The sequence below is a fragment of the Montipora foliosa genome, chromosome 6, assembly GCF_036669935.1.
Source record: "Montipora foliosa isolate CH-2021 chromosome 6, ASM3666993v2, whole genome shotgun sequence".
Classification (NCBI taxonomy): domain Eukaryota; kingdom Metazoa; phylum Cnidaria; class Anthozoa; order Scleractinia; family Acroporidae; genus Montipora; species Montipora foliosa.
The window spans coordinates 49,408,479-49,423,001 of NC_090874.1; the positions used below are offsets into that span (position 1 = coordinate 49,408,479).

The following is a 14,523-nucleotide window of genomic DNA, read 5'->3' on the forward strand; positions in this document are numbered from 1 at the left end:
GCAGGAATTTTTTTATATTTAATAAAACACGTGCTTCGCATGTTTTAAAAAAAGGCTTAAAATACTCCTCCATATTCAATAGCCGTCTTGACCAATCGTGATGGAAAAAGACTATTCCTTCGTGAAAGGCGGTCTAGCTCAGTTCGCCTGGGAATCGAAAATACCCTGAACAATAAAGAAAAACTAATTTACCTAGGGTTGCAGAAGAAGACGCGCCAGTCCAGTTCACATGGGAATCGAAGAAATGTAATTCACCAAATGAACATGAAGCATTGTATAATGCCATTTTTCATCTATTTACCCCGCTATTTTCCTAGTAGTCTATAGGGCCACGTTCAAATCCCTCCCCTGGCTTTTAGGTTTGTTGGGTGAATAGCCCACTTTCGATATACTAAAATTCAGTCCAAAACAACGGCAGGATTTCGAGGCTCTGGGGAATAACCTCGTACAAATCCTTCTATTTATTTGCCAGAGCCTCGATATGATGTCTTTTGTTTATGACTGAATTTTAATATATCGAAATTGGTCTATTACTAGGCATAACAACTTACTCACGCGTCTAGAAAAAATCATCCGATTGGTCAAAATGGCTATTGAATATTTAACAATTATTCTTTGAAATCAGGGTGAATAGTGGTAGAATATTTACCGAGCCGCAAAGTGGCGAATCCGATTCGCTCTGACGAAGGGCTAACGTTCGAAACGTCAGCTTTTAGTATCTCTGTACGGTGGCCAATTTACATTATCAACTCCGTTGATAAAACCAAATTTTTGTATACTACTTCCCCACCGACGCAGCACCACAGTTTCTTTAGAAACTACCCCCTTCTCAAAATAACAGACAATTATCGTCACAAAGTGTCCCCCAAATGCTGCTCCTTAAATATCGATAAACAGGTGCATTTACCCTAAGCTAAAAATAACGCTAACTTTACCCTTACATAAGTAGAAAATGCTTAGAGTCAAAGGAGACCTTCGTGTTGGATGTCAAAATTAGGCGTGCATCCAATTACAAATGGAGCGTTGAGCAGACGATCGAAGCGACACAACACAACACAGCACAACACGTCCAAAGAGTTGCATAATTGTATCTCTTTAAATAAGATACGCGGTCCTGTCGACCGGTGCTATATGAGCGCATTGAACGCTTCAGTTTGATAGTTGATACAACTACTAAAGCCCATGAAACGACCAAAGCAAAGACTAAGATTATAATCCAATTCAGTCACTCCAGTTCCTCACGAGCGTGCAATAGGACATTTTACAGTTGTTTGCTCAGTGACCTAGCCTATGAATGGCTGCGAGGTTGCCGATGACCTTGTATTGATTCATACCTCACTACTTTTCTCAAGTAAATTGTGTTTTTGTAATTCAAATTTCAAATTACATTAACATTAGAAGAGCACAAAGGTTTGTATCGAAGTAGGGTCACCGGCAGCCTCGCTTCCATTCTTAGGCCAGTTAATTTAGCTACAACTGTAAAATGGTATATTGATCAACTCGTCATCAAAATCTCTATTCGAAAACTCTCAATTATCTTACTCATTAACTTGGCGTTTTCCTGGGGTGAGAGTCTTCTCTGATCAAAACTTTGATACCCTAAAAAAGAAAAAAAAAGAAATGCAATCCGGATCAAACTTTGAAAAGGGTTGCTGTCGTGTTCTGTGCAAACGCTACCAACACAATAGTTGTTAACTTCGAAACGCAACACGATCTCTTCCTCAAATGCAGGATTATCCTTCATTGTCAGTTTGCCTTAAATGAAGTATCATCCTCCATTTTGATCACTCTGTCCCAGGACTTGTGGTAGCAAATAAAAAGAAAAAAGTAGAAGCAGCCCCTGGACAGGATTTGAACCCAGAGCACCCACTTTGAAGGAACTGTTTTTATCCTTAACCACTAAAGATCAACTGACTAGAAAATGTGCCGATTATTTACCAAAACTAATTAGTATTTATATAAAAAATCATTGCTGAATAAGGGTTAAGTCTGAAGCTTGATTTTAAAATGGTTAGCTTTCTCTTGAAGTTTGGTAACTGACATTTTTCACCGTGTAAGCTTGCTTCTTAGCGGGTGTCAATACACGCTTACAGCGGCACTTTTGGAAGAAAAAAATATTGAAATTAATAAAAAATGACACCCTCGCAGTTAGTGATGTGGTAGTCTTTTGGATAAGTGAAGGGGTTATTAATCACACGTTCCCATGTTCGAGTCCAGACGTTTGAGGTTCGGCTTTTAAGAGAAATATGTTCATTTCCCATGATCCCTATCAAGCTTTCAGTGTCCAAAATGAACGATAATACTTCACTTGGAAGAAAGTGACAATTAAGAATAATCCTTCAATTGAGGGAGAGACTTGGTTGCGAAATGTCATGTTTTGATAGGATACAAGTTGCTTGGCAACGGGCGAAAGTGCAACTGAAAAAGTGTTAGGCAGCTTCTCCTTTCGCCCGTTGCGTAACAGCTTGTATCCTGTCCTTCCCACGACGCATTACACCTTTCCATCATTTCACGTCATGTTATGGGTTTTTATGTTAAAACGCTACGAATCATGTCGCCAACAAATCCCAGCATTTTGTTAATTTTGAGCGGGATTTTCGAACATATCTTAAGTTGCTATTATTTAAATGAGGTCCCAAGGGTGAGGCTCTTCACGCCGTTAACTAAAATACTGCACCTCTTTCGTACGTGCCCAAGACTTGGACATTCATAAGGCTTCTTCCAGAATACTACATGGCACTTTCATCCTACGTCAAACAATGTGGGGATCGATGGAACCATTTGAACATGGGAATAAGTGAATTCTTTAATCGTTATTTTCTGAGATAAGAGAGGTTGTTATATTGCTCTTACCATTGTAGGGCCTTGTCAAGGCGTTGTTCTGAAAGTTATAGTTTCTGTACTTGTAATTGTTGTATTTGTAATTATAAGGCCATATCGGTCGTCGATAAGGAACCGCATATGCTGTGGGTTAAAGAGGGGAAAGATCATGTGAGTCGAGTGCTGAAAAATTTTGTCTTTTGTTTCAAACTTGCAAAGGGATTGTCATGAGTCGTCAGGCAAGGCTATTGTACTAAGAGAACGAGCGTTATGTGACAACTTAAACATAATTTCGTAAGAGTCATGTGTAACCGGTTTACATAACTATTAGGAGTGTAATAAGAGTTGACAACTCTTGATCGATGCGTTTCAAGAAATGTAGCCTGCGAGCAAGGTATCTTTTGCCATTGCTTTACGTCACGTGCGAAGGCGGCCAATTTGGAGTGTCCACCCGCGTGTCACTTTCGTGTAGCATAGCGCTTAATATGATCCCAGGAATCATTAGGGGCCGTAACCCGTAACACCTGTTACGGGTGATGATGGTTGCTGCAGAATGAACATTCATGAAGTACAACAAATTGAAATTTATTTACAAACATTTACCTTCTAAAGAAAATAAAATTGCTGCCTTGTGTTGTCTGTGTTCCAAATTCTAAGACGTGTTTTTCGTAAAAATCCAAACATTTTCTGTTAAAAAACCTTTGGAGAACACCCCCGATCGATCGTTGTTGGATTCCGACACCATTTTCAGCAACAAAATCATTATTAATGCACCGTGCTTAATATAAATGGGATTCCGCTTACCATTTTTCACGGTTTTGTGATGCATGACCATTTCCACGTGGTTAGTAAATATATTTATTCATTGTGAAGTTTATCTTTTTGCCCTGTTTTATTTTCATCAGTTTTTGATTGAGAAAATAAAAAATTTGCTCCTCAGAGTGCGGGAAAATGCATTTCCGAGGGTCTAATTTTAAGAATTCTCTGGGGTAGAGTGCCCCCAGACCCATCGAGGGCCGAGGGCCCTCTGGGCCTTCATTTACAAGGCCTTTGGCTATGTATTTACATATTTATATGGGTGAAATCTTGAGTGTTACACCTGCTTCAAAACTTAATGACAGCCCTGGATCCGACCATAAAAAATTTAACTCACTTGTTGCTTGATAATTATATCTTGGAGTGGTTGGTAGCAATTGAAGCCCGTTGGTGTTTACCCGGTCTAAATAAAAGGAAAATGAATGAATGTTGTACCGTCAGACTAAATTGCAATGCACTAATATTCAGCGGCGCCAAAAAAATTGCTTTACTCGGGCGTCGTCATCTTTAATAACTGTGAAGTGTTAAGGACGGGTTACCTTCTCTTGTTAAACAAAAGCGTCTTGTGTCAGAACGATAGGGCAACCGTAAGACGTCACACTCACTCAAGAAAGCGTTGCCCGGGAAATTTGAAATTGAAATAGGCGATCCAAAAATACGTTTTTTTTTTAAATGATACAATCATTTTTTGTCAAAATGCATATGCTTTGAACGAATTTGATTGCAAACATTGTTTTCTCCAGTTTGAAGTTATTCTTTAGTAGGAGTTGACAACTCCTACAAACAAGCAAATGCTATGGATAAATAATTTGTTCTGTAAGACTCTTTTGATTCTTTTTTAATTTCCCCAAAATCGGACCAATGCGAGACGCATCCCCCAGCTAACTAAGAGTCGGCAATTTTGATCAGTAACGGAGGAAAACCGGAGTACCCAAAGAAAAACCCTCGGGATCAGGTTGAGTTCACTGGAACCAGAAACCCATAAGGGTTGAAACGCGTAACTGCCCCTTGTGTGCTGGGAAACAAGCTTCTGAATATTCCATTTGCTAAGTACCATATTTGGAACAAAAAGAGCGAGGGGTTTCCAAATATGGTACTTAGCACTGAAACATTCAACCAATCAGTTCGCACTGAATATTCGGAAGCTGTGAACGCGCGTTACAAGTTTCAACCCTTATGGGTTTCTGCTGGAACTCAGCTCAAGTGGGAAGCGCGGTTGGTGACCACTACGTCAGCCTGAGTCCTCCTCCTGATTGGCTGGAAAGGTCTGGTTTTGCGGGAAAATCAATTTAAAAATAAGTCGTTCTGTGAAAAAGATGTGACACAACTATAACGAAGATGTGCGCAACTTGGATGCTAGTTAACAATTAGACCCGTAGCCCGCAAGGGCTAAGGGTCAATAGCCCATGAAGCGAAGCCGAATGGGCTATTTACCCGTGGTCCTTGAGGGCGAAGGGTCTAATTGTTTTAGTATCACCCAACTAGTCGGACAGAAAAGGCAATAATAAATTTAGCAAATGCAAGTTAAAGTAAAACGAAAGAAAACGTTACGCTTTTCGCTACTCGAGGACTATTAATAATAGTCCTTTAGTAGCGTAGTCAATTAAAATGCAGCATTTGCATTAGTCCACTAGTTGGGTGATACTAATTAAAATTAATAACCCTTTAACACCTAAACCGGCCTAAACCGGCCAGACTTAGTATTTTAGTCTGTCTAACGCCAGACGATTTTACTCGTCAATGGGTCAATGTCACACACGGGTGAAAGACAGTGCGCATGCGTGAATGGGACACAATTACGAGTATTGGAGCGTGCGCTGCTGTCTCCTTGCAGATTTGAAACCACCAAAAATGTTGCTTACATGGTGTTGATCCATAATACCGCTGATATGTACCTGGTGCGTAGAGTGCTTTTCCTGAAAATGTGGGAGAAAGTGTCTGTAAGTGGACTGCATTGGACTGAAGGAGTAGGCGTTGGATTGTTAAAGTCCCTATGACGCTCATTTTTTTCACCGTCTTTTAACTTTACGTTTAAATAATTAAAGTGTCTGGAGTGTAGTACATCAAAAATTTCTCCCTCATAGTGTATTCACGCGTTTTAGTGGGCCTTTGATTTTTGGCCGATCCAGTTTGGTCCTGGTAACTAATGACGTCAAATAAGTCAAGAATGTAATTCCAATCGGAATCGTCAGAACATTCACGGCATCAAGGGTAACTGTGGGGTAACAGTAACGTAGGAGAAGATCCCGTAAGATTCAAGATGGTGTGCGAATCACAGTCGTCTTGCTTATGCTTATGCTTAATTCCCGCCGGTTCCCACTTGTGAAATAAGCACAATCGTGAGATAAGCAGAAGCGCAAGGAAATAAAAAATTCATTTTCTTGTGTCTGTTCTCATGCTTGCCTTGTGTTTATGCTTATTTTACGCCCTTTCCCACACGATTTTTCTTCTGCTTGTATTTGTGCTTGTACGTATCGACAAACCTCGATAAATTGTAGGATAACTTTGAGGCTTAAGTCTGTTTGCCTGTTTTTGCTGAAGTAACGCCGCCATCTTTCCTGTTAAAGTTAAAAGACCATTTCTGAGTTTAAAGCGAGCGTGAGTGCGAAGTTTTTAGGGCATGAAAATTATCTTTATCTTTTATTGTGCCTTTCATAAGAATGACAACTCTAAAGTTCGAATTACAGTTAACGATTAAATTTTGTTTTTCACTGCGTGTCAACCAGATTTGCCGCCATAGTTAGTGGACAGTTTGAAAGACAGAAACGGACAACTGGGATCGAAATCAATGTTGAGATGCATGGATGGCGCAGTGGGGAGAACACTCGCCTCTCACCTGTGTGGTTCGGGTTCGATTCTCAGCCTCGGCGTCATACTTGGGTTGAATTTGTTGGTTCTCTTTTCTGCTCCGAGAGGTTTTCTCCGGGAACCCTGGTTTTTCCCTCTCCTCAACAACCAGCATTTGATTTGACTTGCGTTTATTTGTTGATTTCAGTTTACAGAGTCCCTATGCAATTAAAGCTCGTGTGCTTGTAGACTAGACACTTAAAGTAATTCCTTAGTATTGCATTGCGCATCCCTACTGCGCACGATTTTTGCGTCATTAGCGCGCGCACATGAGCACGTGCGCATACAAAACGTAAGAGATTTCGCTCAAACTAAACCCGATAACGAAATAAATGCTCCTTTTCTCTCAAACGAGCACGATTTTTTCCAGGTTTTTGCTAAGAACAGTCTAATAAAGAACATATTTGAAGGAGAAAAAAAGTTTGATAGTAGAACATGAATTTTTTTTGGAAAACAGTTCCATACTGGGTGTATTTTACCCAAGGCGAGGACTTCAAGCTAACCACGGAACTGTCCCAAAAAGTGCACTCTTTCCACAAGCAGGGAATCAAAGTCGGCGTAAATGAAGCATTACTGCTTATGTAAATAAAAGAAGCTTTATTTTCATTATAAAATATTGTGTCTTTGAAGTAACCAAGACTTAATTCTGTATGAAGATGCTTGCTGACGCGTAAACAAGCACGGTGACCCCATTTTTTTATTGCATTTTTTTAATGTTCATATCATGAATGTTAATTATGCCAAGTTTCCAAAAAAGTTTGATAGTAGAACAATTTCAAGGGAATTATCTTAAATAACATTTCTTTCTTTTCCTTTCCATTCACGATGAGGAATGTGACCTATATATCCGTTCCTTTGCAATGATTGACGGCAGCGAGAAAACAAACCGTTGTTTGGAATTTGAGCTTCAGTTCCCATGTTTATGAAAGGTGCAGCAAAATAAAATTGAAACAAATTTTTAAAGGCTGAACTTAACTGGCCCATTGAAAGATACCAAACCGGGCGTTAAGTACAAACCATGCCTAAAGTATATACTTTCGTGTTCATTTTACCTCGTCAAATAGACATTCCCTTTAGTGCAACAATGGTTTGAATTTCCCTCCCACTATTTCGACTAAAAAAATTGGGTATTAGTCGTTGTGTGATCGCGTCCACCTCAGGCTTCGAACCGTTGTTCAGCGGTGTACGCAAGCCGGGAAATTTACAAGACACGCGTGTCGGCAAAGCCATTGTAGTTGCTCATTAAGGCTATTATGCTGTAACCTTCTAGATGACGTCTACGTCGTCGTCATGTGACCACCTACAGTCATGCGCCGTCGATAACTGGCCTTTCAAAAGTCTCTTCCAACAACTCTGAGTTTCATTTAACACATAACAGGCCATTTTACGGTTGTTTGCTCAGCGACCTAGCCTATGAATGGCTGCGAGGCTGCCGGTGACCTTTTGTTGATGTAGTCCTCACTGCTTAATTTATCATGTAAATTGTGTGGTTGTAATTCTAATTAATCTATATTAACATTACAAAAGCACAAAGGTTTGTATCAAAATAGGGGTCACTGGCAGCCTCTTGTATCGTGTTTGATCATCGTTGTAACCAAGAGATTATTCTTAATCTCTTGTTGTAACTGATGTTCATAAAAGTGAAAACGAACAAAAATTATTGAAGTAGAAAGGACCTTTTCAATGAAAATCTGTTTCCTATTTTAAGAACTTGCGTCACCTTTTTTGTTCCAGAGATGGGCTTTGTACCAGGCCACGCTGCGTGCCGATCCTCCTGTCGTCCCGTAGCGTGATGGATATTTTGCTCGAGCTAAGAATGAAAATCTTCATTTAGTTTCACAATAACCAATGAACAGGAGCGAACAACTAGCATGCCCAGTTTAAGTGGCCGTTTTCCCAGATGTAGCCATTTATGGATTGCTATTTCCTACGTCAATTCAAACGTTACATTTATGCACCTGTAGCGTAATCGGAGACCTCCTTTATTGATTGGCGAGAGCAGGAGGTTCAAACATAGATGGTATGAGATAGTCTGAAAAGACATGTGCGAGTTGATAAACTTCCACCGGTGTCGGTACCAACTGAGAAAGAGGAGGTCTTCCTATTCAAAGTCGATTCATATATCTCCTGTTACTAACGGCGACGACCATAAAAAATTGGATTCAATCGGAATCCAAAAGCCTTCATGAAATTTGGGCGTGGTTATTTTTAGGTGGTCAGTCTTGGCGGACGGGGGATAATCAAAAGACTACTGAATATATCATTTCCGAGTTCATGTCTGCCTCCTCTTCAAAGCGAGTCTAAGTGCAAAGTTTTTATTATGAAAATTAGTTTTCATTCACATGTAAAGTAGACCTATGTAATTACCATCACAAAAACGTCTTACTTAGACTCGCTTTGATGAGGAGGCAGACATGAACTCGGAAATGGCCTTTTTCTGTCTCAACATGTGCTATTGAAAGCATATTACAATTGTGGCACATTCTTTGAGTCATCTTATTTGAAAGAAGCCTTGATGTTTCGAGAATGCATATTCAGTGAAAAAAATGTAACCTCATACCGTGCATCAGCAGCTCCCATGGAATTGCACGGTTTGAAGGAATAAAATGTTTCTGCAATCCTGTTTTGAAGATATGGAATAATAAATACAAAGATACAGATTGAATACCGACCATTGCAATGCTGACCCGAGGCCATAGACCATTTTCGAATTCTCACTGCTGGACCGGATCTAGCATGAATTGGAGGCTAATGCGGGCAAATTAATTGGTGTGAAAAAAGATTTGCCCACATTAGCCTCCATTTTATGCTAGATGCAGTCCAGCCGGGAGAATTCGAAAATGGTCTGTTGCTAAAAATGAACACGTTTGTTTTGGATGACTGGCGGCGTTATTAAAAACTTTTCTTACATCATCCGTTCACAGATGGGATTTCTTGTCCTCGTTTTGTCAAAAATTTAAGGGTACTTTTGTTTGCTATCGCTCAGATGGATGGGGGTCAAAAACTGTTTGCAGTTTTTCGATCGTCTGAGATGCGTTCCTCAGTCCTTACCGGGTTGAGGCTGAGCTTGTGTTGTTGAATCCACAATACCTGAAAGACAGATTTGAAAGAAAAGCTGAGGTTGTCAGATTAAGACAAATAGCTCCCTCGAAATTCTGCACCTCGGTTCGGTTGCATCTTTTTGTTTGGAGAAAATTATGCATGTGAGAGCAGGGACCCCGGACAGGGACCCGTTTCTCGAAAGTCCCGTTAACCCTTTTGGGCCAGAAAATCCATTTGCGAACCTGCCATCCGCTTGTTTTAAAAGTTGGTGTTTAAGTATATCTCAGATATAACTAAAAGCAAAATGGCCATAGAAACGGGTGACTTAAAACCTCTCCCTTTTAAGACACAGAGGGAATTGTAACACCCGAGAATCGAAACGATAAAAAAAGAGAAACGTGCCCTGGGCTTGTTCACGACAGATGATCTCATCTGAGACTTTTACCTGTCCAGTATTGAGAAAATGCCATGAATCCACCACAGAGTTCGTAAGAGTTATCATAACAAGGCATATTGCACTCCTTCTCTTCAACTTGATTAGCTTTGCTGTACGAATTTCCACAGAAGCAGAGATCGGAATTACGTAATGCTCCGATACTGAAGCCTTGTGACTTGCACGTGTCTACGCATGCACCGATGGTGGCCGGGCGAGTTGGAATGTACACCTGAAGATCTCTGGGAAGGTTGTCACGGAAACAGCCAAGGTAGGCGGGCTCATCTAGCAAGTAACAGAAATTGGAGCAGCATAATTTAGCAACATATGAAAGTGACTTTTAGTCTATTGAGCACTTCTAAGGGTTTTGGGAAATATGGGAACATGGCTAACTTGAACTGAGGAACAGGGGAACAATATCAAAGTATTTTAGGGAACAAGGAAACGAAAACAATTTAAAACAATTTTAGGGATAAAAAAGCTGGAAAAAAGTTTGAACTTGAAGTAATTTGGGGAAGAAGGGAACACAAGGAAATATTTAAATGGAACAAGGACACCCCCCTTCTTGGGAAGGCCTCTCTATCACAGCTTATTTGTTCCATGATTTTTGGCTTTTCCGCGTTGACTTGTTGACTGAGGACAATTTCTCAAGAAAGGGATATAAATTATTTCTAAATTTCTTCAGGAACCCATAACCAGGAGACTACAAATTCAATACTTGGTTTATGTTACTGCATTTTCACAGGTTAAGCTATTTTTAGCAGAAGAGTTCCTAAATAAAACTTGTCTTGCACGGGTGACTATTCCCAATCCCATGGGTAATAATTTATCATGCAAGACTTGTGATTAGCTGGAAAAGTCTGGGTTCGTAGGAAAGTCAATTTAAAAATAACTCGGTTTGTAATAATGCCGTTCCACAAATACAATGAAGTTGTACGCTCCAAGGCATGGGTTCCTGTTTTTTTTTTTTTTCAATCTACAGGAACGGACCACTTTAGAGAAATGACAGCTTGTTCAAATGGAAAGGAGATCATTTATTGGCAGTTCAGCAGAAAGAAAAGCATGAAATCCTCGCATGGTTTGCAGTATCTCCCTTAAATAAAGAATGGCCTCCAAACGGTGTCATTGGAGGGATTCCTTCTATTTAATTCACTTACCACATATGCGTGATTTATTGAATGCTCTCAATTGGTCCAAAGTGTGCAGTATTTCATCTCCATTTTCGTAAAGTATCACAAATCGACCGTTCTTGATGTCCCGTATGTATCCAATCACAAACGCTCGAGACCTGGGTCGATTGACGAGAATCTGGCTTCCCCAAGGCAGTTCGTTATGATCAGGAATTCGGTCGACCACGATATCCACATCATCACGCGGGCTGTAGGCCTGGCGAGCGCCATTATCAAATAATACGTTAACTCTGTTAGTTATGGAGTCAATCTCACCCTTGTAATAGTTTCCATTTTTCCAGCGGCTGATAACTCTGGTAGATGGCTCCAGGCACTCTTTAAAGAGATGTGATATCATTGTATCAACCACATCATTTAAGATACCATAGTGATCGCATCGCGCGCGTCATCTCGTGTCATGTCGCACAAAGATATTTTTTATCACGTCTCAGGTTGTCACGGCTACATCATGTTAACCTCTTATGTTGTTATGCTATAACCTTTTTATGTCAGAATGTGCAGATAACGTCATCATGTCAAAATGTTCTCGAAATTCATGTTCACAGTGTTTTATTTCGCATGCACAAGGAGAATCATTGGTCAAGCTCAATTAGGTGCAATCTTAAAAGACCACTTTTCATTGTGTACTTTGTAATCAAATGCTGATTTCCTTACAGGGACAAACGGTTGGTAAGTTAAACGTCAGCAACACAAAAGCACCGGTCGCACAGAGGTTTTCCAATTCAGCTATCGATATCCAAGAAATAATGATAAAAACTTAGCAAACTAGTTTCACCTTAGCAAGGAAAAATATAAACGACTATGCTGTCATTCAATCTTACTCTGGAATTTCTGTCATTACATCTGCTTTGATGTGATTCTTGCAATTTGTAGAGCACTCTTGTTCAGTTAGATAAGTTAAAAGAAAGTGATTACTATTGTACTTCCTCTTATTATTATATTACCATTGTTGTTATTATATATATATATATATTTATAAAATAATTAGGATAGTACGCGCACTCTCATTGGTCAATAGCTGTGTTTTAGATGAGAGTATGGAAACACGGCTGTGACATCACACGAATTTTGATTGTTTATGTATTGTCAGACGCGCGTTTTGATTGGCTGGAAGGAAATATGAGCTGTATCAAGAAAATCTTTTTCAATCAAGAAGTAAAAAAACCAGCATTTTCCTTCATTTGTCCAACTATCTTTGAAAAATATTTTATAAAAGCAATAGAGGACTTTTTCCGTTTTTCCATAGCTTCATCTAAACAATCGAGGGAGTTGGGAGAATTCTCGGCAGTTATACAAACCCTCGACTGCGCCTCCGGTTTGTATAACTGTCTTGAATTCTCCCAACTCTCCCGAGTGTTTAGATGAGGCTATAGAAACACGGAAAACGTCTTCTATTGCTTAAATATATATATACATTGGCAAAAGTGAAACAGCATTTAACCTACGGTTAAACAATCACAGAAACCATATTAAAAAGGGAGTGAGTAGCTACGAACTCACTGAACACTTTTTACAGAACACACGAACTCACGACTTTGACAATAATGTTACCATTACCATCATAGAACAAATCAAAGAAGATATTTAGAGACTGACAAAAATAAAGAAGTCCCTCGAGAAAGAGAGATTTTCTGCAAAAGAACATTAAACTCAATTTCAGCCGTATGGACTAAACAAAAGAACCGGATAAAGTTTTTACACAAGAGCCTTTATAAAGTTTTGGGTACATAAATTGTTTAAAACATACGTTATAAAGGTTGTAAAACTCTTAACCTATTAGAAATGCTAATTGTTTACAAAACATTCTACTCAACATCTAATTAAGCAACATGCATTGTATTACGTCACACAATTACCAATTAACCAATTAATACTCTGTAACAATTGCACGTTAAGTCCCCTGAGAAAGGGAAATGCCGAAACGCGTCGGGTCTTGAATAAAGCGTTGAAAACGGAAGCCCATTCTTCATTGTGCGAGTTATATATGTGTTAAATTACAGGGACGCGGAGAGGGAGGGGTTTGGGGTATATGGAGCCCCAACCTTTTTTCTACGGTGTTTTCTCCTAAACCTCTCCCCCCTGCCATCACACTACCGTGATCCATACCAAAACCTACCCCCCTCCCCCCCCCCCCCCCTCCATCCACCACTTTCAAAAGTGCTCCACGGCCCCTGAATAGACTCAATGTTGTATCCAATTCAAATCTCCCGGGGTTATTAAAGATTCTTTGTGTGCTGCATTTCATCATAATGTAGCTTACACATTTAAATGATATGGAAATACCTGGCACATAAGGTTTTATTCCCAAAAGGTTTGAATTGGGACAAATTTGATCCATTAAAAGCAAAATCTCTTTGATTGCTTTCCATCTTAATATATGTACCCATAAGTATTTAAGGCATATGAACGCTTTATAAGGCACTCATATTGCAGACTCAGGCTAGTTTCAAGTTTCTGTCAAACATTTAAGATGTTAAAGAATTTTAACTCCACGTCCAAATATGTATATTTTCTAATTTTTCACTTTTAAATTGTGGTCTAATCTTAGACCACTCCGGGTTTCCTTTAATTATCTAAACATTTGCTTGGTTCTAAAAATGTTTTGTGTTTAATTTGGAATTTGTTTGATTCTCTGCCACTAGTTTACTAGACGCAAATAAAACAATTTTAGTTTTCATCTCATGTAGCCCTCTCTTTTCCGGGGAGATGAATTTGGATTTGGAGACTTCTTTGACTTACCAAACGCTTGGGTCACTTGAGCTGGGAAAATCAGAAACAACAGGACAACCAACGCGAATCTCATAGCATCTCTAATCAAGCTAACCGGTCGTGTTGTCCAAAAGACGCTGGGTGTAATCTTTGAAGAATATATATCTGCCCTGAGAAGTCGACCAACGGCACCTTGTACTACTAGTATAACTAGCGTATCTCGACCTCCACCGAAGAATCAAATACTGACTTGACTTTTCATCTTCCAAGAAAGATCACTCGTACAATGAAATATGATCATTACGCTCAACCACATCCAAAGTGTCCTCCGTTTTCTCCGTGGAAGGGAGACGTTTCATTTAGTAAGCTTGTTTTACGCGCGAAACCATTTTAAATTTAATTTCTTGGTTAATCTTTTTCTTTCCACGCCGCTGTAACTCAAACAAAACTCTGATATTCTTTGGGACTAGTCATAATTTATGGATGACTGTTTTTGAAGACGCTATCTGGAGCGGGTTGACTTCTAATTGGACCTTAGAGAACAAACCAGTTTCAGCAAGTGTTTCATTCTTTTTAATATAACCACCAGCGACCTGATTTGACCTAAAAAAAGCAAAACCCAGCGTGAATCTCAACGAAATCCCAAATCAATTTTTACCAATATTT

At 39.5% G+C, this 14,523-nt stretch overlaps 1 protein-coding gene across 1 annotated transcript in view; it reads right to left on the bottom strand.

Annotated features, from left to right (window-relative positions):
- Positions 1 to 14,276, bottom strand: part of LOC138007600 (uncharacterized) — a 19,923-nt gene extending 5,647 nt beyond the window's left edge. The window contains exons 1-11 of the mRNA XM_068854606.1: positions 13,888 to 14,276; positions 11,116 to 11,463; positions 9,971 to 10,243; positions 9,535 to 9,573; positions 9,044 to 9,103; positions 8,204 to 8,293; positions 6,120 to 6,194; positions 5,499 to 5,552; positions 3,974 to 4,039; positions 2,854 to 2,964; positions 1,543 to 1,599 (exon numbers count right to left, since the gene is read on the bottom strand). Of these exons, the coding sequence (XP_068710707.1) occupies positions 1,543 to 1,599; positions 2,854 to 2,964; positions 3,974 to 4,039; positions 5,499 to 5,552; positions 6,120 to 6,194; positions 8,204 to 8,293; positions 9,044 to 9,103; positions 9,535 to 9,573; positions 9,971 to 10,243; positions 11,116 to 11,463; positions 13,888 to 13,951 (1,237 nt within the window). The 5' untranslated portion in view covers positions 13,952 to 14,276. The remainder of the gene's footprint in view (positions 1 to 1,542; positions 1,600 to 2,853; positions 2,965 to 3,973; positions 4,040 to 5,498; positions 5,553 to 6,119; positions 6,195 to 8,203; positions 8,294 to 9,043; positions 9,104 to 9,534; positions 9,574 to 9,970; positions 10,244 to 11,115; positions 11,464 to 13,887) is intronic.
- Between the last annotated feature and the right edge of the window lie 247 nt (positions 14,277 to 14,523).